The sequence below is a fragment of the Desmodus rotundus genome, chromosome X, assembly GCF_022682495.2.
Source record: "Desmodus rotundus isolate HL8 chromosome X, HLdesRot8A.1, whole genome shotgun sequence".
Lineage (NCBI taxonomy): Eukaryota > Metazoa > Chordata > Mammalia > Chiroptera > Phyllostomidae > Desmodus > Desmodus rotundus.
In genome coordinates this window covers 94,528,371-94,553,441 of record NC_071400.1, presented here as the reverse complement: position 1 = coordinate 94,553,441, position 25,071 = coordinate 94,528,371, and the positions used below count along the sequence as shown (strand labels likewise).

Here is a 25,071-nt window from a genome sequence, read left to right as displayed (position 1 = left end):
TTGCTACAGAGGGAATTCAATATTAAAATGAAAAGAAAAGTCTGTATCAACTAACCTTTTGGTGTTACTTTTCATGCTAGGACAGACAGACTCACAGACAAGTGAGGGTTACGTGATGACCACGGATGTCGCACCAGAGAATTGACTATTCACCTGGGTCTTGCGACAGGACTAGGAATTTGACAGATGACAAGGGGGCGAGGAGGGTGTTCAGGCCGAGGGAGCAGTCACGCAAAGGTTTAGAGGCAAAAAAAACAACACAGTGCTTCCAGGGGACTGCCAAGAGTTGGGACTGGAAGGGAGCGGAGGACATGTGGCAATGAGGCCCGAGAGGAAGAAAGACTTCCATTGTTCACGAAGTGGGAGCCACCGAAAGGTTTTAAAGATACTATAATCAGATAGGACTGTAGAAATATCACTCTGTGTAGAAAGGGTCAGACTGAAATGAGGCGCCAGGTCAGGAAAATGCTGCTTCAAGCATTGCTATTGAAACACACTTTTGATTCTATGATTCGTCTACACTGACCCGAAAGTGCCTCCCCTGCCCCGGAGGCATAGATCATCATGAATACACGCTAGTTCATCTTTCTGTAATTTTGCTGGAATTACCTTTCCAAATCTGGGATACATACCAAGACCTTAGCAAAGCTTGTCAAGCAATCATAAATACAAAAATGCCTGTGTGGTTTGAATTAATTTGCAGTAACAAATGCTTCCCATCATTGCTATAACATCACCACAACTTTGGTGCCTTGAAAGAAGACAAATGTATTATCTACAATTCTGAGGGTCAGAAATCCGATACAGGCCTCCCTGGGCAAAAATCAAGGTGTCGTCAAGGTTATATTGTTTCCAGAGGCTGGTGGGAGTTCCTGGGATTCGGGAGCTGATCAAGGAAAAAGATACACTCACCAGAGGCAGAACCACACAACTAGCTGTGTGGGATGCACTTGTCCAGGGTTGAGATGTCCCAGCGTGAGATGGTCCACAGGCTTACAGCAAGGAGCTACCAGCAGAAGGGAAGAGAGTACCAGAAAGGGGACTTACTGTGTAGGTGGCGTTGCTCAGCAGCACGCGGGGAGCGTCTGTGTCCTAGAGCTCTGAAGGGCAGCAGCAGCTTGAGGTCTTGTAATCACCAGTAGCAGATGCTGGACATAGTTTCACAAGGGATGCGAAGCAGGCAGGCTGTAGATGGCTAAAATATGCTTGTTTGGGCCATTTTAAAAATTATCCAACGTGTGCAGCTTCACTTTGGTGCCAGCAGGCTTTTGAGCTAACAGGTCTCAGTCTGCAGTGAAGAAATAAACAACCAATACGCAGTGGTCACCTCTGTCTCATGTCCGTAACGGGGTTCTAGGGGAGAATCTGATTTCTTGTCTTTTCCCATGGCTAGCAGCCACCCACAGTCCTTGACTTATAGCCCCCTTCCTCCCTCTTCAAAGCAGGCAATGTTGTGTCTCTCTGAGCGTAATTCCAGAGTCCAGTCTCCCTCTGACCACAGCTGAGAAAGGGTCTGCACTTACAGAGCCATATAATTACATATGGACTCACCTGGATAATCCAGGGCCCTCTCTCCATCTCTAGTTCCTTAACTTACTCACGCCGGCAAACTCCCTTTGCCCTGTTAAGTGACCTATTCACAGGTCCCAGGAATTAGGACACGGGCATCATTGGTAGCCATTCTTCTGACAACCACACACAGCAATGGTTTCCTGGGACCATCTGGGAGGGTCTGCAGGCCACTCTAGTGTGCTCCACGCAACTCCAGGCACACCAGAAGTGCCAGCTGGGGAATGCCCCAGGAGTGACCCTCAACCACTGAGAGCTAGGGGGTTGGAGGCCTAATAATACCCAGCGCCCTCTCAGCCCTCGGTAGGTCAAGTCCGAGTCTCAGAGATCTGAGCCATATTTGCCAACAGTGGTAATCCGCGGGTCACCCACACACCCTGTACTGACTTCCCTACTTTTCCCGTCCCACCGTCTCACTCCCTCGCAGCGCTTCTGATACTGCCTTCCAAACAAACTACTTGCTCTCCCATCCTTATCTTGGGGTTGCTTTAGAAAGAACAAAAACAAACTAAGGTGCAATGCCTGCTGGGCCAAGAGCCTGATGTCAATCACAGTCCCATTTAACCCCATCCTCTGCCTCCTCACCAAATGCTAAACAGATCCCAGGGTACCTTTGTGCCCAAAGTGTGGAGAAAGAGGGCTAAGGATACAGAAGGAGCAGTAAGCGCCATCCTTGAAGGCATAATAGTCCTTTCTCCGAATTACAGATAAACCACAGGTGGCAAACACAAGGCCTGCAGGCCGAATCCGGCCCTCCACCTTGTGTTATCCAGCCCAGCATCCTGTCTCTACCGGGCAACAACGCTGAGCTCTCACTTAACAGTGAAGGAGTAGTTACATTTATACAGCCCTAAAATTACATTCGGCCCTTTGAAGGCAACTCCGAGGCTGATGTTGCCCTCGGTGAAAATGAGTTTGACACCCCTGAGATAGATGATTGAATTTCAGCTATTGCAACTTCCTGTTGGCATTACTCAAATATTTTTGTGCTACTGGGTTTTCCAAACAAATTGACAGCTTTCATAATACAATTCTTTACGTCCCTGAAATCCTGTGCCTTCAGCTCTATTAATATCCTAGGAAGTCTACGATGGCAGACACCTTAAACCTTCTCCTTAACTTTGCAGCTCTTAATTGCTCTAGAATTCTTCATGGTGAAGAATGCTCATTTCAACATAACTGGACACATAAAAACATCAAACTGAATAAGAGACAAGTCTGGTCCTTCCCTAGTGTTACATTAAAGAGATGTGCATTTGTCTAATCACAGTATTAATTTGTCTTCTATCAAGATTATGGTTTCTAAGAAGCTCATTTGGAAACAACATATTTAAGTAAAGCTGGAGTTATTTCCCACTTAATTGATGTATTAGCATCAGAAGCAAGGGCAACCATTTAGAAAATATGTGACCCTGGCTCTGTTCAGAAATAATAAAGAAATGGCCCCCGTTTTCTTAGCTTTAACTCTAAGCTGCTGGACAACCCTGGAATTCATTTCTTCAACCAATATTTTATGGAATGCTTGCTCTGTTCAAAGGTCTGTTTTACATAAAGGAGAATGAGCCCATGAAAACTCCTTGAAACCTGTTTTCAGGCAGCTTTAGAAATCAGTAAGAGAAAAAAAATAAGTGCAAAATGTTTCTAATATGCGATAAAGAACATTAATCATAATAGTTATAGTTGGAGTCGTGGCAATTTCTAGAAAGAGAAAGTACCTGCAGCTGATGAGGGGGAGCTATTCTCAAGGAAGAAGTGGCATTTGTAAACTTCGCTTCGTCTTGGAGTGTTAACTGTAAATTATTCTAACCTCGTCTTGTTATTGTGCATAAATGAAATAGAATTAAATCATTAAACAGGCAATGAAAATTCCACTCTTGAAGGTGGCATTCAGTGCTCACCAGTAAGTGGCCTCACCCTCCCGTGCTGATTGCCTGTCATTTCCATCAGAGAATCCTAGTTCCTACAGTAGAGAGTCCAGATGAAAGTGTGAGTCAGTCACAGGGAAATCTCTGTTGGTCTAAGGCACTGGTTCTCAAGCAGGGGCTATTTCTCCGCGGCCCCAGGGTACACCTGGCAGTGTCTGAAGGCATGCTTGGTTCTCACAGCCTGGGAGGGTGGGAGACTGGGTGCTGTTGGTACTGCATGGCTGGAGGCTGGGGAATGCTGCTAAGTGTCCCATAATGCGCAGGGCGCCACACCCTCAGCAAACGGTACTGAGGTTGAGAAACCCTGACCTAAGGGAGAGAGACATGCTGTGCACACAGAGGATGGAGCATTCTGACAGGAGATGTTTTAAAAGCTTAGTTCCATAATTACAACCTGCTTATGAACAAAGATATCACTCCCCTCAGGAGAAATTAATTAGAGCTAGTATAACCCAAAAGGCGACACAGCCTGAAAAACCTTTCAATTAAAAATTTCCTCTTTAGTTAGTTAGCTTTTTACTCTGTGTAAGCTTCTTTTCTTTACACTGGGAGAGTGAAAAGGGATCCAAAGTCTGGTTCTTTGCACTGGTAACAGAGGTATGAATTCTGTTGGGTGTATGATATAACTGCTTTTCAAAAAGTTGACATGGGTGTAAACATTAGTAGGCTAAGTTATTGAACATTCCTACTTCATTTCACTCTGCTGCTGGATTTATTCAAGAGCAGTAAACGTCACACCAGAAATGAGCCCTATTTTCTAGAGATGAGCTAACCCACGAAAGCAAGGTTCTCAATCCTGGCTGCACATTATGGTCACCTGGGGACTTTTTAAGTGTCCATACCCCACCCACCTCACACCAATTGCATCAGAGCATCTCTGGGGATAGAAAAAAATCAAGTCATCTTGATTTTTTTAAGACTTTACTTATTTATTTTTAGACAGAGGGGAAGGGAGGGAGAAAGAGAAGAAGAGAAACATCAGTGTGTGGTTGCCTCTTGAGTGCCCCCTACTGGGGACCTGGCCTGAAACCCAGACATGTGCCCTGACTAGGAATTGAACTGGCGACCCTTTGGTTTACAGGTCTGCATTCAATCCACTGAGCCACACCAGCCATGGCGACATCTTGAATTTTTAAGACTTCCCACTTGATTCCAGTGGGCAGCCAAGTTTGAGAATTACTGCTCTAGATCCTTGCTTCTTAAAGTGTCTTTTGGTGACCAGCAGCACCGGCATCACCTGGGGCTTGTGAGAGATAAACTCTCGGGACCCACCCCGGACCTAGGGAATCAGAATCTGCCTTATAGCAAGAACCACCGCGCCCCCGCCCCACTCTGGGGAGCACACACTGAAGGTTGAGAAGTGCTGAGCTAGAGCATAGTGCAAATAGTCTGTTTAAAAATGTACACATTTTTACTGTGCAATATGCACAGTATAAAACAAGGCACACTATTAAGGCATGGAAAAGTGCCCGAAAGCTCTAAATAAAATTAACGTTCGCTTCATGAAAAATGCTACGCTCATCGCTATGGCTGCCTGTGTTGTTTCAGTAAATATGACTTCTCTTAAATTATGAAAGATTTCAACCACATAGAGTAATGCACTCCTATGTTGCTTATTGTATTATTCTTCTTAAGGAGAGTAGCACTAGCTATGCGGTGGCCTAGGATTATCATTCTGGTGCTGGGAGCCAAATGCGAAGCCCCCATGACACCTTTTGCTGTAGCTGAGAAGGTGCCATCTCAGCTCTGGGTTCACGTGCACAGGGGAGAGGACCTGAAATGCCATCCGACAGAATCCATGCCAAGGTGAGGGGTCTCGCATTAGTTAACAGGATTGAACTGCACACGTGTATCATAGTAAAACCATTGTTCTAAATAGTCATACGGCTTTATTCTGGAAAGCACAAACTGCTTCCAATTAAGGTGGTTTGGCAGTAATGTCTCCACAGGGAATAGATGAGGTTTGCTAAATGTCGTACAGCCACTTTCTGGCTGCCAGACTTTAGATGCCTTAATTCATCATAGAATCATCGACTGTTCTTTCACACTTCCTGTGATTAAAAAAAAAACACATAAAAATCCCTGTCATAAAGCCAGCTGTCTTCATCCCTGCCAAGTACCCTATCAACATGTTTCATTATAGTACCCTTTTCTGGAGTAATTCTGCCAGGTGAATTTCTGTCCTCTTACAAAATATGTACCTTTGCTCTTCAACTCACACAAATAAAGAGATGGGAGAGAAGCATGGCATAGCGAAATGACTTTCAGCCAGGAGTGTAGGTGACTGAATTCCAATCCTCGCTGGGATTATATGTGCTAGGGGATTGGGAGCCATTGTCTAATCACTCTGGATCTTAGTTTCTTCATCTGCAAAGGGGTCTAATGAAACTCTTTCCCGTGGAATCACTAGTTGGCGTAAACAAGATTATACACGTGAACACAGGTGCCTTGTACACAGCCAGCACTCATCGGATATTTCCTTTCCCTTCACGTGTCTTGTAAAAACCCCCAGGAAAGTCTCAGAGGTCTTCTAAACAGCAGACGCTATTATTCATCTTTTAATCTGAAGACTGTCACGTTGTCTGGTACATACTAGGTACTGCTGGCTGAATGAATTGCTGGTTTCTACTGAGGGCTCATAGCTCAGAGGTCCGAAGGTGGAAAAGCAGCCAGTACTATACCATCAGAAGTCATGCCATGTCTTATAGGGGGCACTTTACTTATAGATAGCAATGGCTTCTTAAGAAGCCAGCTCACTAGCATCAAATTTCTAGCCCAATGCACAAATCTGTGCAAAACCAAATGCACAGCTACCTGGAATAGCATAACTGAGCTCTTTATGTCAACTTACCATATAAAATATCCTCTGACTCTTTAAAATGATCCTGTGTATTATTGTGATTAATTCAGTTGCCCACTATTCAGTACACAAGAGACTCACAACTATATTGTTAAAATCCAACCTAATAAATGCAGGCATTTGGGGGCGAATGGAGGAGGCGGGCGGGGGGGGGGGGGGAGGTGTGGTTACCACTAAACACAGTGGAAGAATCAGGAGGAAAGAGCCCCCTAGAGGGTGCTAGAATTTGAGCTAAGGAGGCAGGAAGTCTCAGGGCCTAGCGTGATGCCTGGCGCACAGCAGGCTGTTTCCCAGACTCCCGGTGACGTCCCAGCACCTTCTGGAGCACCACGGACGAGAGCAGCCACGAGTTGAACCTGAGTGACTCTGCATCAGGACTCTGCCATGCACTTGGGAGCCTCCCCGTCCGATCCCCGTAACTAGCACATGCCTGTCATGCGGTGAGTGCTCAGGAAATGCCTGATAAATGAATACTGACAGCAGAGAAACCAATCAAGACCATTAAATGCAGTACTTGTCAAACTGTGGGGAGCGAGGGACTTGTGGGTCATGAAGTCAGTTCAGCGGCTCACCGCCAGCTTTTTTTAAAAAAAATAAAGCTTAGGGAAAAAATTAGATAATACCGGAGTGTATTCTGCTTTGGAAAAGTAAAAACCACCTTGCGAAACTTTTGTTTCTGTTAGAGAGCTTCATGTGTGTGCATGTATGCGACCTGGTAGGTAATGGGAAATATTTTCTACTTCAGATTGGGGCAAAAAAAAAAAAAGTGCTCTCAGTATATCAAAGAAGGTAAAGAAGTTCACCCAAGTTTCTATGGCTTAAATCTTTTCAGATACCCTTAAGTGTCGGTCACAGGTCCATTCGGCGGGGGGGTGGTCCTTTTTTGGTGGCCATGATGACAGGGACAGGAGGCATGCCTTGCACCTCACTAAAACTCACTGAGCACCCCGCCCTTGCTTTGTCAGTCTGCACCCACCCTGCCCTCCGCCCCAGGACTGGGATGCCCATGACCGCGGTTCATCGTGCAGTGACCTGTGCAGGCAGTGTGGAAGCTGTCATTTTCAGCTGGGTGTGACAACTGTCTCATAAGGAGGCACACACTGGGGGAAGGGGAGGAAAAAACCTACCCAGGGCTTAAATCTTTCTTCTAGGAACATATATCTTCGTATAACTACATCCGGTTTCCTCTTGGCCCTGATTGTAACTATTGGGTTGACATCTCTCGGAAGGAAAAGGAGGCAGGCTCCTCATTTAAGTGATGATGCTACATATCTTCACACACTTTCTAAGCTAGAAACTCAGTTGGTAAACAATCAGATCAACAGGTACTGGTATTATTGTTAAATTGTGCCCAACTTCTGTCTTCTGTGTTTACTGCAATCATTCTTCCCTCTGGGGATACAGACAAGTTTCTGTCTGAAATCTTAAATCTGGTAACCATAGTAATGAAACAGAAAGAAGGTGAAATCTTGGCAATGTACTGCAGATACACTAAAAGAAAAAAAAACACCTCATTTTATCCATTCTTTTCCATTTGCCTTTTCCTAATTATTTTTTGCTAGAGTTGCTTACAGGCAGCTCTCGTTGAAGTGCTAGTGAAGAAATGGCTGCAGGGAAGACAGGAGAGAGCTAGGGGTTAGACAACCTGCAAAACTAAATAATAAGCCTGAATAATGAGGCGCGGACTGTTTCTGGTTCACTTTGCGGCTTTGAACATCCTCGGGAGAAGCAGTAGGAAAGTGCCTCCTGATGGTACAGCGTTCATCTGCTTCAGTTTCTGCTGATTTTGAAACAGAACTAACAGTCCACATTTATTACAGAAGACCTAGCCTACCAGGTTCATTCAAATTCAGGAGAAGGAATTAAGATTGGCCGGAGAAAGCAGGTTTATAGTGTCTCACCTGGAGAACCCGTGCTTGCTCTGCAGCTGTGGAAAGCAAGGGCCTGATGGCCCACAGCCATGTCTTTCCTTGGGCTATGTCTCACTGTCCCCCTTTCAAAACCTCCAAATGCTTCTCCGAGCCACACCTGAGTGATTTCAACATGGCATTAACCTATCTCCTCAAAGTAGAAAAGGAGGGATCAAGGGCGAGACCAAACATGGATTCAACCCTACTGACTGAGTTCTCAGTTTTCGAGTTTATTGAAATAAATAGCTTGCCAAAGTGTGATGGCCAAGAGCATCGGCTCCTCACCCTCTGAGCTCCTTTCAGCAGGCTTTGAGCGGTGGGAGGGAAGGGCAGGAACAAAGAAGGGGGGATCTGGAAGGTTGATATTATTGCTCGGAGCCTCCGGGCTACCCAGACTGGACATAATAACGACAGGCCTCTAGGAACGTGGTGTGTTCGCCTCTAGAACACAGCCATTCGCTGCCTGCCTAGTTCTTTCCACAATGTGGGCTACAGGTTACTCTTTCATGGTCTTTATTATTCTATATTCTATGTTTTATATGTTCTATATTAGAATTTTCTTCAAAATTATAACAGCGGCAAGGGACTTACCGCTCAAATGACACCCTTAGAAATAATGAAATAAAGCATTTTGTAAGTTGAAGGTAAATGGAAGAGACAATACTCCTGAACCCGCCTGCAGCCGTGGGTTTCTCGAAAGGGGATCACACGGACGAGACATGGCTAGGAGGTCAAGGACGAGCACGGCAGGGCACAGCGTGTTGGATACATCTTTCCTGCACTTGGGTCCTCGACTTCCACGCGGTTTGCCCTTCCGGACTTCCTACCTTAGCAACTTCCACACCCAATCAAAGCCTCCCACAATTAGAAGGCACATAAATGGTCATCTGCCTTGAAGCCACAAGTTACATTCATACCCAACATCCCCGACAAATGATGAAACACTTGATTATCTCTAGCAACAAGGATTTCATTACCTTTCAAGGTGCTGGGCTCCGTGTTCAGTCAGACTTGTTGAAAGTTCTTTCTCGTAGTGAGTTAAATTCTGTCGCCCTGTAATGTCAACCAAATGCTTCCGGTTAGCAGCCTTGCGGCCATTAATACAAATGCTCTTCACCCTTTTGAAAACACCTTCTATATGAGCCAGCCTCATCTGTTTTCAAGGCTGGCCTCTCTAGTTTCTTCCATGGTTCCCCTGTGGTGCGCTTTCAGGAACACTCACCACCCTGGGAGCAGTATCTTGCCCCCCATCCCATCCACAGGTGGTCCTGGGTGTCTTCTACCCCTTTCCATCCAATGTCCCAAGGTCAACAGTCCATAAACTGGGGTATCAATGAGAACCTCTCTTTCAAGAGTTTGAAGGAAGAAACTCTAATGCAGGAGTGTCAAACTCATGTTGACCGGGGACCACGTCAGCCTTGCAGTTGCCTGCGAAGGGCCGAATGTAATTTCAGGACTGTGTACATGTAACTGCTCCTTAACAGTGAAGCGAGAGCTCGGCACTACTGCCGGGTAGAGAGACAAGGTGCCGGGCCAGATAAAACAAGGTGGAGGGCCTTGTGTCTGCCACCTGTGCTCTAATGAGATGATGGTAAGGACTGGAGTTGAAAAGGTTCCAGCTGGGCTGCGGCTGGGGGGCCCAGCTGGAACATGAGTAAATAAAGGAAGATGAAAGGAGGAAAGCAGAACCGGTGGAGAATAACAGCCCTGGGAGATGGAGAAGAATCTCATTTGCTGACTTGCTCATTGGAGTTTCCTGGGTTAGGGAGCCCTTCTTACACCATCATCCACATCGTGATCATTACTAACACTTATTGAGTAGACCTACTGTGTAGCAGACACTGTCACAACCCTTCAATGTGCATTATCTCACTGAATCCTTTCAAGAATCCTATAGGGAAGGGCTCATTATTGCCATTTTTACTGCAGACGAGACTGAGGCACGTAGAGGTTTGAGAGACTTCCCCAGCTCCCACACTGCGTAGAGGCAGAGCCTAGATTTGAAAGCAGGAGCTCTGGATCCAGAACCCGCGCTTCTTACCTATAAGGGCACTGCTCCCCTACCCTTGGAGACTCATGAGATTTTCTTGCAATAATTTTAATAGTAATTTTCAAAGAAATTCCCCATTTATAAGCTACCGTGAGTAGGTTTCTGTCCTCCGCCCTTCCTGATTAAGATACAGGAAGATTAAAAGATACTAACTCCTGGCCAAACGGCAGAGGGAGGCACCTTTGAGCTCTTCTGCAGTTGCACTAAAAAAAAAAAAGCAAGCTCGGTTAACAAAATGAAGCTGCCTTTACATAGGTTGCTTTTCTGCAACATGTGTGTAATTAATATTCACGTAAATCTTCTAGAGGCAGTCCATTCCATGATGCTATTACAGAAACAATGCCAGCTAGCTTTCCTCTAATTACTCCAGCATAAGATGACCTCTAACCTGTCTATTCTCTGGCCGGCGTGTTCCTTTATCATAGCGGATATCACATTACATTAGATTCACATTTCTGCACCCGTGTTTCCCAGCCTCAGTACTACTGACATTTGAAGCGAGGTAATTCATGCTTTGTTGTGGGGGACTGTCCTGTGTATAGTAGGACGCTTAGCAGTATCCTCGCCTCTACCCACTAGATGCCAATAGGACCCTCTCTCCTGTTGTGAAAAGCAAACATGTACCCTGACATGGCCTCATGTCTCCTCATGGCAAAATTACTCCTGGTCGGGAACCACTGATCTACGTGTTCTTGACCTACACTGACTTCAAGGGCAGGACTCGGCTTTTTATCCTATTTCTTTCTCATCCTTGGTACATTCTGGTGCCCACTAAATTTTCATTGAAGAAAACTACAGTCGCTTGCATTGAAATAACGTTCTGTGGTTAAAAGGTCTGCAGCACATGCATTCCTGGATCTTTTTGGGTTTCGTCAGGAAAACAGACACTAAACCTGCTACCAGAATAAGAGGTTTAATGTAGAAATTAGGGTTTATATGACTATGAAAGTAACTGGGGGAAGGGAAGGCTATAGTCAGAAGATGGGACTTCAACCTGAAGCACTGGGTGGAAAATGAGGTGTTCTCTGGGAAATCTGAGAAGCCACCATGTCTAGCTGCTGAAGTGAGGTCATACAATGGGATCCCACAGAAAGGTCTGGAATGCTGTTGTATCTAATAAAGCAGCCTAATCTGACCCTCACATATCCTCCAAAACAGTTGCCTCTGCTTCCCTTCCACCTTCCGAATCTCCCAAGTTCCTCTCACTGGCAAAGCCTAACCCAAAAACCAATCAAGAAGGGAATTCTGGGAAATGTAGTTCTTCCCAGCATTACGCAGGTACTCCCACAGGAGTGGTGGTGCCAGGTAAACAACAGATAATTCCACTTTTTCACACCAAGTGTGTGTGTGTGTGTGTGTATGTGTAACAATAGTGGTCTGGAGAACTTGGCAGTTGTGATGGTCCAAGTTAGAAAGCAAATAAATGCCTGATGTGAGTTGGTGGTGGTGCCATCATCACTCTTCTTTTTACCCTGGCAGGGGGCTCATCTCCTGGTCGCCTGTCTCCTTCAGCGTGCGCTGTGGAGACAGCCTCAGTGCTCCCATTGCACCCTGAACAGATGGCAAACGATGTTCATCATTGAACAGCTCATACTCCAGATGGGAGGTGTTCACCTTCATGCTTCTTGGGATACAGTGTGTCTTCCGAGCACTCTAGATAGACTAGAATTGACAGAGGTTACTAGAAAAAACTTTCCACGTGCCAGGTACTGCTTTCCTCTTGAGGAATCAAAACATTACAACCAATAATCGATTTCTAAACTACTCCCTAAGACTACAGCGGACATTAAGTGAAAACATTTCAACTTTATAGATTTTAAGCCAAAAGTCAAACACTTATTCTCAAATAATTACATCCAGTCCATTAAAAATATGGTGCTGTAGACAAGGTGTGGTCCAAAGTACACTGGAGTGTCTATTTCACTTTAGAAAATTTGTTTCAAAATATACATTGAAAAGATGTGTTCTTCAGAGACTGGCCCATGAAGTCTAAGATAGTTACTACCAGGCAGTTTAAGGAAATGTTTGCTGACACCTAGGCTAGAAGGTGAGTGGCAGGAGGTGAGGTCTGAGAGGTAAAGGGGACATTATAAGGACTTGCTTTTGACTGAGTGAGGTGAGAGCCACTGGAGAGTTTTGAGCTGATGAAGATCTGATGGGACTCACATGTAACAGGATCCCTCCAGTTGCTGCATTGAGAACAAACATTATGTTGGGAAGGAGGGTCCAAAAGCCAGGAGACCAGGTAGAACACTACGATAATTCTGGTGGGAATGATTTGGTGAGTCACCATCGAGGAGCTCAGATCACTGGGTAGTGTTGGGGGTGGTAAGAAGTGACCAGATTCTGGTTTGGATATTGAACTGATTGGACCTCCTGACACTAGAAGAGGTGCCTAGTCCCACACAGGTGCAGGGAGGTTAGAAAACGCAGGGTCCCCACACGCACCTGTGTGACCAGCTAAAGCAGGCTTTCTCAAGTAGTGGCAATTTTGTCCCCCATGAGACAAAAATTCTGGAGACATTTTTCATTGTCACAACTCGGGGTGGGGGCAGGGGGTGCTACTGGCATCTAGTGAGTAGAGGCCAGGAACGCTGCTAAACATTCTGAAATACACAACGCAGTTCCTACAGCAAACAATTGCCTGGTCCCAAATGTCAGTAGTGTTCAGTTAAGCAACCCTGAGCTCCACGAAGATCCTCCTCAGGAAGAAGAAGGAAAGACAGGTTTCGGGGGGTAACTAGAAATCTAGCCAGCCCGATTCCCTATGCCTCAGTCCTTGGAGCAACATCCATTCTGGAATCCATCCCTCTGCTCACAGCACAGCTGAATTCTGTCTGTCCGTCTGTATGCACATATTTTCCCCATTGTTGGGGGTGAGCTTGATGCTGAATAAGAGACCCTGCTGGATTTTTTTAACAAAAATAAATTTTAACTTCATTGAACATGTGTGATCAAGGTAATGAAGGAGATTCTGTGTAATGACAGTCAAATGGTAAACAGTATCACAGTTAATTTCTTTAAGAGATTTGTGAAGAAAAACATTTCATTAATTAGAATTTTAGGACTTAAAACTGATGTTTGGATAACCATAGATTTACAGGAATTTTACTCTCTTTACCAAACCCAGATGGATGATCGATGGTCCAAATACCCTTACTGTTATGTAGAGCCTCCTTGGTCTTTTGTTATGGGTAAGAACTAATAAGGTCTAATTTATTTGGTGAAATACTTGCATATATCTAATACATACTGGCTTTTCATTTACTAGATTTATTATTTTAATTTGCCAATAGATACATAAATAACAAACATATTCCTTTGTATTCTGGAGTGTTTATCTATTCCATTTCTTTTCTTTGCAAAGAAGCACGCATTTTTTTTTTACCAAGATTGTTAATAAGGTGGATCTAATTTTACATATTTTCACACTATCTGAGCTGCTCATTAGCTTAACACTGAGCCCAAAAATGGACAGTGTTTCAAAGACAGATCATAAATACCTCAGTTCCTGAGTGGTATTGTTGAGTTTAAGGTTTGCCTTTATATTATATAAATTCAATATGCAAAAATAAGCCACATAATAAACAAGCAAAGAAAAGACTTTTCATATTATAAAACACTTATTTTCTATCATTCATTTAAGAAGAATTGACTTTGTATATATGCAATGTAGGAAGCTTTAGGCAAGTATTGTTCTAGGTACTGTGGCTATCAAGTTAGGCAAAACTGGGTGCCTGCACTTGAAGGTTACATAAAAGAGGCGAACATGTAAACAGCTGATTTTAACAGAGGTCCCACTACAGAGGCAAGTACCAGGTGGTACAGGAGCTGAGAAGAAACCGGTGGCCCAGGCTCAGGAGCCAAGAAAAGGCATCTCGAATGAGACGATGGCTGAGCAGAGTCTTGCAGAACATGCAGGAGCTCACCAGGTGGCGAGAGGGGAAGAGTATTATATGCAAAGGGATGCAGATGACTAAAGTCAAAGATCATAAAACCGCAGGAGAGACACAGGCATAAAGCAGGACATAGGAGTCCTGGAATGTTACACAAAGAAGCTTGGGAGCGGTCATTAAGGAGATGACAAACTTGAAAAGTATTTAAGGCTGGGAATGGAAGCAATGGGCCAATGGCATTCCATCAATTCTACTACAGCAGAAAGCGGGTATGGCCCACTACAAAATGGAAACATGAGGCCCTTGTTCAAAACTTATTACGAATTTCAAGATGGCTACAACAGAGCGTTAAACCAGTTATAGGACGCTTCCAAGCACTGGGCCCTATGCGTGCCCTTGAGGCCAACCCTGGCAGTAGCAGCAGCACCAAGATATGCAGACCTTTATTTGTGATGCATTTGAGAGCTTGCTCCTGGGCATAAGTCATCAGTTTGGCTCAAATCAACTCTTATAAAAAAATTTTAAACACCCTTATTTGCATGCTATCTACTCTCTGGGAAGAAAAGTCTTAACACATATCAGTCAGCTAGAGACCAGGCTCAAGGCAATACACTAGCCAGCACTATCGTCCTATATCCCAACTCAGAAAATGGCCAAATGGCTAATGTCTTTATTTTAAAGATAAGGAAATAGGAGAGCAGGAAAGCTGAGGGTCTGTCCTAAACTCACCAGTTGGGGAGGTAGTAAAGAGGTGAATTCAGCCTTCCAGGCTCTTTCCCTTTGTTTTACTCTTCTCCCGTACAACATCCAACATCGAGGCTATTGAGTCACGGGGTGGAACTTCTCTGGGGAAGATTGATCCAGAGGCTATGCAAAGGTCTGTAACTGGCACAAAAAAAAAAAAAAAGGGAAATCAGCTAGGAGATCACTGCTGTCCCCTCCTCTCCCACGGGGAGCACGACCTTTCTGAGCCCTTACTCAGAATCAAGAGGACCATTCCAAGCACAGCTATTGCACAGCTGTCCTGGGCCCAGCATCGTACTAGGAAACAGGGCTACAGAGATGACCCTGGCGCATTCCCAGCAGCTCATCCTCCAGTGAGTGAAGGCAATAGTGGAAATCAGCTATCAAAATTCAGACTACATATTCTTTAATGTGATTGGGAAGCAAGTATTTAAAAATAATAATAAGCAAAAATAGAAATGAATACTGAAAACCAACAGGCGGCTACTGAGCCCTTTGCAGATCGGGGGAGTCGTAGATGATTTGTGTATCTCAGCAGTATTACCTCACCAACTCTGGAGATTTCAGGATCACGTGAATGCCCATAAGCCTTTGTACTTATCTCAAAAATATCTCTCATATTATACTCTATTTAGTTCTCTATGCCCCGGCTCCCAAAAAGCCCAAGGCCTTATTCATCTTTTTCTTCCCTTGGTTCTTAAAATAAAGTTCCAAATAGGCAGATGGTTTGCAAGGCCCTACGTGATCTAGCCCCAGGTCACTTCTGAAACTCTGTCTCACCCCACCTCCCCGCTGCCACCATCTCTCAATCGCAGCAAACCCTCCCATCTCAGAACCTCCCAGCTCTGCGTTCACCTCTTTAATGCCTCTCATTTTTCATTATTGCTAATGAAATATCACTTCCTCGGGGCAAAGCTTCCCCTATTTGTCAGATTAGATGTGGACCCCCATTAATAAGCTCTCAGACCACCCTATAATTTTCCTTCAGGGCCCTTATCATAGTTAATAATTATATATTCATGTGACCATTTGATTTTCGTCTTCATCTCAAGGTTGAAAACTCCTTGAAGGCAAGCATCTGATCTAGTTTGCTCACTCCTGCATCCCAGCACATGGCACAGCGCCTGGCATCTGCGCAGGCCTCTTCGGACCACTCAATCTAACACATACATTTTCCTGCCACTCACCTCTCTTAGTCTCTTACATTGACTGCTTTTCTTCAAAGCACCCACAATTATCTGTGTGTATGTGCATGTATGTGGAAGTGTCTTGTGTACACACACACATACATACAAATGTGTGTATAAGCATGTGTTTGCCACTGTTTGTATATAATTTCTTTATTTGTTACTACATGTTCTCCCCACTAGAATGTGACCTTCAAAAAAGCAGAGACGTTGTCTTCTTGTTCACTGCTGCATCCCCACCACATGCCTGGCATATAGTAGGCACCCAATGAATATTTGTCGGAAATATAAATACATGAATGGCAAGTGCTCAAGAAATGCATACCAGAACTTTCTTCTTCAAAACTCAATAATAATTCTATCCTTCACTGAAAAAGAAATGATCTATTGATACGCTTTTCTTTTAGAAAACTTGCCTATTACTGTCTTCCCAAAATGACACTTCGACAGTTTTAATTAATCTACCACAAGTCATTAAGAAACAAATACTTCTATTTGGTTTACTTCAACTTTGTTGCTCTGCAAAGTTCAGTCACATTCTTCATCCATAACCTTCAATGAAATCCATTTGGCATTTTATAGGGACAAGTACTTCCAGAGTCTTTGGAATCAGACATGCCTGGATTGGAATCTCAGCTTCAATACTGATTAGCAATATAACTTTGGGAAGCCGCGTCACTGGTCCCAGCCTCGATTTCCCCAGAAAGCATGTGATTGGCAGGGTCAGTATAGGACAGACTGTAATTTTAACTGCATGGTGTACAGTCATAATCAATAATGATATCTTTTCATTCTTCACATCTATCCCCAAGTGCCTGTGATACAGGGCAGGAAATTGAGGCCACAAAAACTGAGCACTCCTCAAGGTCATCCCTCTTCCCCAAGTCCAAGTGATAAACATCAGCAGGCCTACAATGAAGCATCCTCTAGCCTTCATTTGTTCAGGGGACTTTTCTGGTGAAAACCTGCCGTGTTGGGACTCGCACTGTTTCCTAAGGAGGGCCAGAGATCCCATTGTGTCCTTGCATTGACTGGGGCTCAGTACAGCCTCAGTTCCAACTAAGCCATTTCCTATTCCAACAAAAGCGAGGCTCCATCCAATCCAAGAATGGGTTAGAAGTTTGATGGAAAGAATTTTCCCCTACCTCAGTTTTCAGGAGTCCTTTTATCTCCCCCTCTCTAGGGCATAAAATAATTGAAAATATAGGCTCTGTTAAAACCTTTCATTTTATAAGTATCATGTTCTTTAATTATATTGAAATTCTTTTCTTGAATAATTCACTACAATGCATTTCTGGTGATGCTTTAGGTCTAATTTCACATCTAGACAAGAGTTATTCTGAACACAGGAATGAGTAAGTTTTATAATAAGTAAAAGTGGTGCATAAAATAAGATAATAAGTCTCGCCTGGACAGAGGTGGCTCAAGTTGTCTGGGCATAATCCAGCAAAGGAAAAGTTCACAGGTTTTGTTCATTTCCCATCAGGGCACATACCTTATTTTTTGGACTATAAGATGCACCCCCCCCCAAATTTGGGGGGAAATATAGGTGCGTCTTATAGTCCAAATGTAGCTTACCTGGCTTGCTGGGGTTGGGGGAGCAGGGGTGCAGCGGGGTCACAGGAGGCTGGAGCAGGACCACATTTTTTGCTTCAAAAAATTTTTTTCCTATTTTCCTCCTCTAAAAGCTAGGTGCATCTTATGGTCCAGTGCATCATGTCATCCAAAAAATATGGTACCTGGATTGCAGGTTCGGTCCCCAGTTGGGGGCATGCAAGAGGCAACTGTATGATGTTTCTCTCCCTCTCTTTCTCCCTTCCATCCCCCTCTCTAAAAATAAATTAATTTTCTTTAAAAAAAAAGAGATAGTCTCAAAGTAATTGCATAGTTTCATGGCAGTGCTTCATAGGGCAGATAAGATTTATGATTTTATCAAAGTGGGATATAGAAATTGTATGTATTGACACTTGGACTGAATGTGTCATTTTCTGTGGGAATTTAATCAGTGAGTAAGAAAACAGAGTGCGCTCGAAGTGTTTTCTGCTCAGTTACTGAAGATGGCTGGTGGGCAGCAATAATTAACTTATTGGTTTCCTGGCTAAGCAGAAAAAAATGGATAATACGTGCCTCAAATTCTATTCTTACTGAGAGGATCTAACTGACTCGCCCTGTGAATACGGCCAACTAAGCAGTGAGCACAGATTGTCCTTTATGTTAGCTTTAGTTTGCCCTTGACTCGAGCTCACCTTCACTCTGTCCTCATATAGGAATCTTCCCATATTGCTATGCCATTCTATTCTGAACCTGCTATAAAAGCAATTAGTCATTCATTATAACACAAAAATTCAAACTGCTTGCAATTATGTTTTCTGAAGAAAAACCATACTCTTTCATGTGGATCATTTAAGGTTCTATATTTAAAAGGCATTGAACGAGTCATAATGGTAAATAAGAAGACCCTCACACTAGCAGTCAAATCTCCTGCATGTGAAACATTAAATGGATAATTTCTACCTAGGACAGATTTATTTTTATGGTGGAGAATTTTAAAGAATTGATTTAATTAGCTGTAACTATGCTAAGAAGCATAATTTAAAATACCGTTGAATGAATGAGGAAAGTATATTCAAGCATAGAGAAAACCCTCTTCAAGTTCCCTTTTGTTCGTTATTCAGCAAACGTTTATTAAGCACCCACAGTTTGCATGGCAACGTACAACATAATTATAACCTAACTGGCATCATTCTATTCTAGTCTGGCAGTGAGGTGAGTTAACCTCTTCAGCTATCCATTCACGGTATGTGGAGGAAAGACTATAGAGTGTAAATGAATGAGTCAGCCTGAGAAGAAATACGAATGTGTGCATTTACGTTGCCTTTTGTTTTATGTGCTAAAAACAGGTTACCAGCTAACTACCCTTTCTATTTCTTCAGGGGCCCAGGAATTTTAAAATTATCTTATCTCAGTCAGGCAGTAAATTATATGCTTAATCATGAGTTTCTAAACATTCATAGAGGTGGGAACAGCAATTTGCAGGATTCTACAGACATGGGAAGAATAAACAACACAGTGAATTTAGGCAGAGAAGGGGAAGTGTATTTAAGGAATCGTTTCCATTTGAAAAGTCATTTTAGAGTCAGTAATATCTAATAGGTTCAGCATTTCAGAGCCAGACGTTAGAGCTCATCTACCTTTTGTATCACAGTCACTGGATTTTTAAAAATACGGATTCTCGGTTCTCCTCCCCAGATATTCTGATTCAGTTGGTCTGGAAGGGGCTGAGAGGGGAGGCAGGCAGACACATACTTATAAACGTTCCCCAGCAGCCAAATCTGAGACCCACAGAGCTAGTCCAGCCTCCACATTTTTGGCATGGGATCCCTGAGGCCTTAAAAGAATAAATATCTTGCTTAAGATCAACATAGCTTATAACCCTTGCAGCCAGGCCTAGAATCCAAATACCCGGATTCCTGGTCTGGATCTCTCTTTACTAAACCAACTGACCCCATTTCTTCTTCTCTCATACACTGCTTGAGAGCTAATATTCAATGAGTAAAAGGATGTCTAAGACCGCCTATAATCCATGTGATAAGCAAAGACCCTTTCCCCTAATGACCTCTATGCTTCCTTTCTTGCTAAGTACTGAATAATGACACTGCAATGATTAATATATCTGTTTATTCCATATCTTGAAATACTATACTTAATTGAAACTTTTGCATCCATAAAATATAGGATTCAGATTTTAAGGCAAAGAAAAATGATTTAATACTTGAATCCGAGTCCAACTTACATCTTCATTATTGAGCTTATAAAGCTGAGTACATGGAAGTACTCTAATGTCAAGCTAGGTTTTCTTTGCCGGCTTCCTTTTAATATTTCTTTATTGATTTGAGAGAGACAGAGACAGTGATTTGTTGTCCCACTTATTTATGCATACATTGGTTGATTCGTGTATGTGCCCTGCCTGGGGGTCAAACCAGCAACCTTCATTTATCGGGACGACATTCGGCGGCTGTGCTACCGTGCCAGGGCTTTGCCAGCTTTCTTTTATGATAATGCCGTTAGGTCAGCCTCTTCCACTGGGTTCTGAAAGCGCCATGTAGGTAAGGCCTTTGTCCAAGTTCATCCACTGACTCCCGGCATGCAGTGCAAGGTCAGCCACTGATTCAACACTCAACAATTAATGGTTGAATGAAAAATCCCTTATTACATTTTGTTCAGAAATGACACAGAGCATCTATCTCAAACTGACTTGTACAGGACAATCCCATATAAATAAAAGTACCGGGTAGATGGTTTTACAGAGGAGTGTTTTAAAGTTACTTTATTACAAGAGCTCTAGCCTGATTTTTCTGACAAACAGGCTGATTAAAGGCTCTAATTCATGTCTGTTACTGGTAGCACGAGATGCATTCATTGATAAGAACTACTAATGCATCCGGTACATGAGCCTTCTGTTTTCTAGCCTGATTTTTCTAGAGATCTGATGGACGCAGTGAAGAGTGACATGGAGTGTTTGGCAATTATTCACATCGGCTATTTCTCCAGCTCAGATTCCCTGGAGTGACTGTCAGGCGGCAATGCCACATTTAGCCATTGAGCCATGTTCAGGGTTGGCCTGACCAGACGTGCTGTATTACAGGGGCGGGTGGTGCCGATGAGCCAAAGGCCTTAAGGACTCTGTCGGACTCTCCTCTTCATTTTCAGCCTGCGTACAGCTCCCACAGAGGGAAGTGGCACCTGAGTACTGATCTAGCTAAGTGAGCCATAGGGAAGCACATCTCTCTTTGTTTCCAGGGGCTGCACTCACCAAGGGAGCACATACCATAATCTATCCTGAGGACCTTGCGCTTCTTTAAACCACATGCTCTCTCACTCCCCATTTTGTACAGGATGAAGTATATTAACTAAAGCACTCTTCTTACTTTCCTTACTTATCTAGGGATCTCCTGTTGACCTTACAAAACTCATTTCAATACATAAGATACAATCTGTTGTTGCATTCCATTGGCTCACAGTTGGACTGTCTTTCATATTATGTTAATAGTCCTGTGTTCAGTATATCTTTTACATGAGGCTGAAGGCACTATCAACATGCAGTAAACATTGATGAGATAAAATTAATACCAATTTTTCTTGCCTTTTAGGAAACACAACAATTATTATTATTTGGCAAGCTAAAGAGTGCAGTGCTTCTGGTTACTTAAAGGGGTTGCACAGTATTGTGGGAGGCTGTAATCTAGTTTCAGAAGAAGATTCAATCGATGGCTATTTAGAGCTAAATTTCTATTAAGTAGGGCATTTCAATCCTGCCTTTTCAAACCGCCATTGGACCCACCTCACACCTGGATTCCACATGTTTGTCTCTACTAAGGCTATTTACTCTTTACAGTGAGGAATAAATACAATTTTTCAGTCTTTTATCTAAATCATGTAGAAATAATCAACACAAAATACCACTGACATCAGCTAAAAGGACACATGTTTAAAGATAATAGAAATAAATAACTACCCGAAGAATCAATCTTAAAAACTGACACTAGAATAATCAACCATGGTATAAATATCCAATACCAAATGATGAATATTTAATTTCTGCCATACAACTGAAATGAACTAGAGGGCTGGAGGGGAAATGTGTACATTTAATGAGTTCATCTTAGATCTACCATTAACATTAAATTCAATATCAACAGAAGGAACTGGGCTGTGAATGAGCCACAATACTAGAAATTCCTACCTAAGGGCCAGGTACAGAGCAGGAGTAAATGCTTTTTTGAATGAATGAATGAATGAATTACTTAATTAATGAGTAAATGAACGAATTGTCCTCTTAACTGTTTTAGAGTATTATATTGGGATTTAGAGACTTCACTTTAAAACAGTTCATTCAGCCCTGGCTGGTGTGGCTCCATGGACTGAGTGCCAGCCTGAGAACCAAAGGGTTGCAGGTTTGATTCCCAGTCAGGGCACATGCCTGGGTTGTGAGCCAGGTCCCCAGCAGGGGTTGCGTGAGAGGCAACCACACATGGATGTTTCTCTCCCTCTCTTTTTCCCACCCTTCCACTCTCTCTAAAAATATCAAATTTAAAAAAATTTTAAAAATTAAAAAATGTTTTATTTAAAAAATAAATAAATATTTCTAAAAATAAAATAAAAAATAAAGTCTACTCAAAGCTATAGACTAATACACTAGATTTTGGGAAAGTCAGTGCTGAATATAATGTAGGTGTTTCTGTTTGTTAATTAATTAAAATGACCACAAAGTGATTATTCTTACCCTACATTTCTCAGCCTGAAAAGTTAATGAACTGGATCTGTTCCATGAATAATTAAGTTAAACTTGAAAGAGAACTACCCATTCTAAAAGCCTCCCACGCTACCAGTTAACTGTGATTTATACTTTTACTTCAGAGGAATTTAAAGCATCTTCCATCTGATTTGACTGACAACCACTCTGTGCTTCCTCTGCCTTTCTTCTCTCAGGAAGAAGATGTTACTCGCGAAAGCCGTTTTAATTTCAGTGGTTATGGGATGGGTCACTGCCTCCAAGTGAAGGACGGAACAGCTGTCAAGCCTACACCTGCCAACGCGATCCCGCAACCCCCAAAAGATGCAGATGCCATCAAGAAGAAGTTTGTGGACCGGGCAAAAAGGATTGACACGATTTCTCGGGCTGCCTTCCCGTTGGCTTTCCTCATTTTCAACATCTTTTACTGGATCACATACAAGATCATTCGGCATGAAGATGTCCACAAGAAATAGATGTGCCCTTCAAATCCTGGGACCTTCTTGCCTAAGTGTTGTGCTTGTAAATACACAGTGCAATTGTCTTTATATCACTTTGACAGAGGCAAAGATTGGGGGAGGGGGAGGGAGGATCTTGGGGTGGGTTTCCTGGCACCTATGTGAACAAAGTTATACGGCAATGAAGGAAAATGTTCGCACAAAATTAAGTTGTTGCAGAATCATGTGAGTATAATTCCCTTCATAGTCTTCAGCATTGTTCTTTCAGATGATGCATCAATTAGACATGATAATGCAAGGTCAAGTTCTTGAGAGCAATTTGTCTTTTGGTCTGGTTTTGACTAATTCTGGTACTGAAAAATTAGCTTAAAACACACACACACACACACAGACACACACGGAAAATGCTAACCATCTGACCATAGTGACTAGCCTATAGTGAGTTGAGGACCAAACTTTTTCAGGAAAACGCTGCCTCATTTTTAAAACGAGCCTCCTGAGCTATGTTCTTTACAATGCCTGTAATTAGTGTTTCACCTGAGAAATCCTTTTGTGGGTCATAAATTCTTTCTACTTATCAAAAAAAAACAAGAACAAAAAATAAACACCAATCACAAAGAACAGATTTCTACTTTACTGTCCGTGTGGGTGTGCATTTTAATATTATTTGTCTTTCCTAGATGTAATTTGGGGGGTTAAATTGTGTCTTGTGTAATTGCTTTGATAGTATACCCTCTTTAAAACAAATGCCCATTTTATGTCAGATCCAAGTTAGCGCATATATACTTTTTCCGCTGTGGCTATGTTTCTGTGCGAAGTGCTCAAGTGTGACTTAGCCATTGCAACCTCTCGACCACAGTATTTATGGAGGTGGTGGTGTGTCCTGAACGGTGTAGCTCGTATTAGCTTGAACTTCCCATTTCGGCTCTCATTGTAGGTGTGACTACTAGTCCCAATGTCAACTGACCCATGATTTCTACTGTCCATCCAAGTGAATATCATTTTCAATATCCGTAACTAACTTAAAGAATTTTAAAGTTGTACTGTGATTTTCATAACCCGTTGCCTTTTTGGTACCAGAGCTATGTGGTTTGAATCCTGGCTACATGTTTTAAGTAAGAAAACAAATAAAAGACGTATTTTTGCTTACTCAGATAAAAGACAACCTGTAAAATATAATGAAAAAAAATTAAATTTTACATGTGCTGTAAAAGGGGTTATTTAAAAAAAAGTATTTGTTCAATTTCAATAAAGCTAAGTGTGCCACAGAACTTCGCTGAGAGTCTCTCTGGGTTTTGTTTTTTTTTTAAGATTTTATTTATTTATTTATTTTTAGAGAGAGGGGGAGGGAGAAAGAGAGGGAGAGAAATATCAATGTGTGGTTGCCTCTCACGTGGCCCCCACTGGGGACCTGGCCCGCAACCCAGGCACGTGCCCTGACTGGGAATCAAACAGGCGACCCTTTGATTCGCAGCCCATGCTCAATCCACTGAGCTACGCCAGCCAGGGCTGTTTTTACACAACAATGTGAATAATTTAGATGGCAATGGTAACTTGGATTTTTGTTCCTGGTCTCCCTTATAAGCTTGAAGCCTTATATAGCTATTATATTATTCTTATAACAGTAGCTTTAGTTTCCCCATAAAGAAAGAAAAAAAATATTATTCTCATTGTAGAAATAGGAAAATGGAGATGTGGAAAATTGATAGAGTCATTGTAAGTGGAATATAATGCTGGACACTTCATATGAGATATGGAAATGTTCCAAGAACACTGAGGAATCGTAAAATATCCAAGTGAAAATAAATACAAAAGCCCAACCTGTCCACCTACCCATCATGATTTTATCAGGAATAGAGTTCCAAGATGAAAAAAATATGTGAGAACCCCAGTGAAGTAGAATTAACTCATCTTGACCGCAGTACATTTTCCTTAGCCAAAGATATACATCATAATATTTTCAGGAAGATGTGAATTCATAGGTTAATGGTTATGGCCTCTTAAACCTATTCAAATAGTGACTCATTTCCATAGAGAGGAATATTGCGGAAAGGCTAAAAGCATGAATATGGGCAATAGAAAGCCTGGCTCAGCTACCTAGCAACAGAGTGATCTTGGGGAAGTTACGTGACTTTTCTGAGTGGTTTCTGTTTCATAGAGTTTTAAGAGGATAAACTGAG

General features: G+C 42.7%; 1 protein-coding gene across 1 annotated transcript in view; it reads left to right on the top strand.

Annotated features, from left to right (window-relative positions):
• GLRA2 (glycine receptor alpha 2) overlaps positions 1-24,023 on the top strand; it is a 168,487-nt gene extending 144,464 nt beyond the window's left edge. The window contains exon 9 of the mRNA XM_024569903.3: positions 22,631-24,023. Within this exon, the coding sequence (XP_024425671.1) occupies positions 22,631-22,909 (279 nt within the window). The 3' untranslated portion in view covers positions 22,910-24,023. The remainder of the gene's footprint in view (positions 1-22,630) is intronic.
• Positions 24,024-25,071: the final 1,048 nt, after the last annotated feature.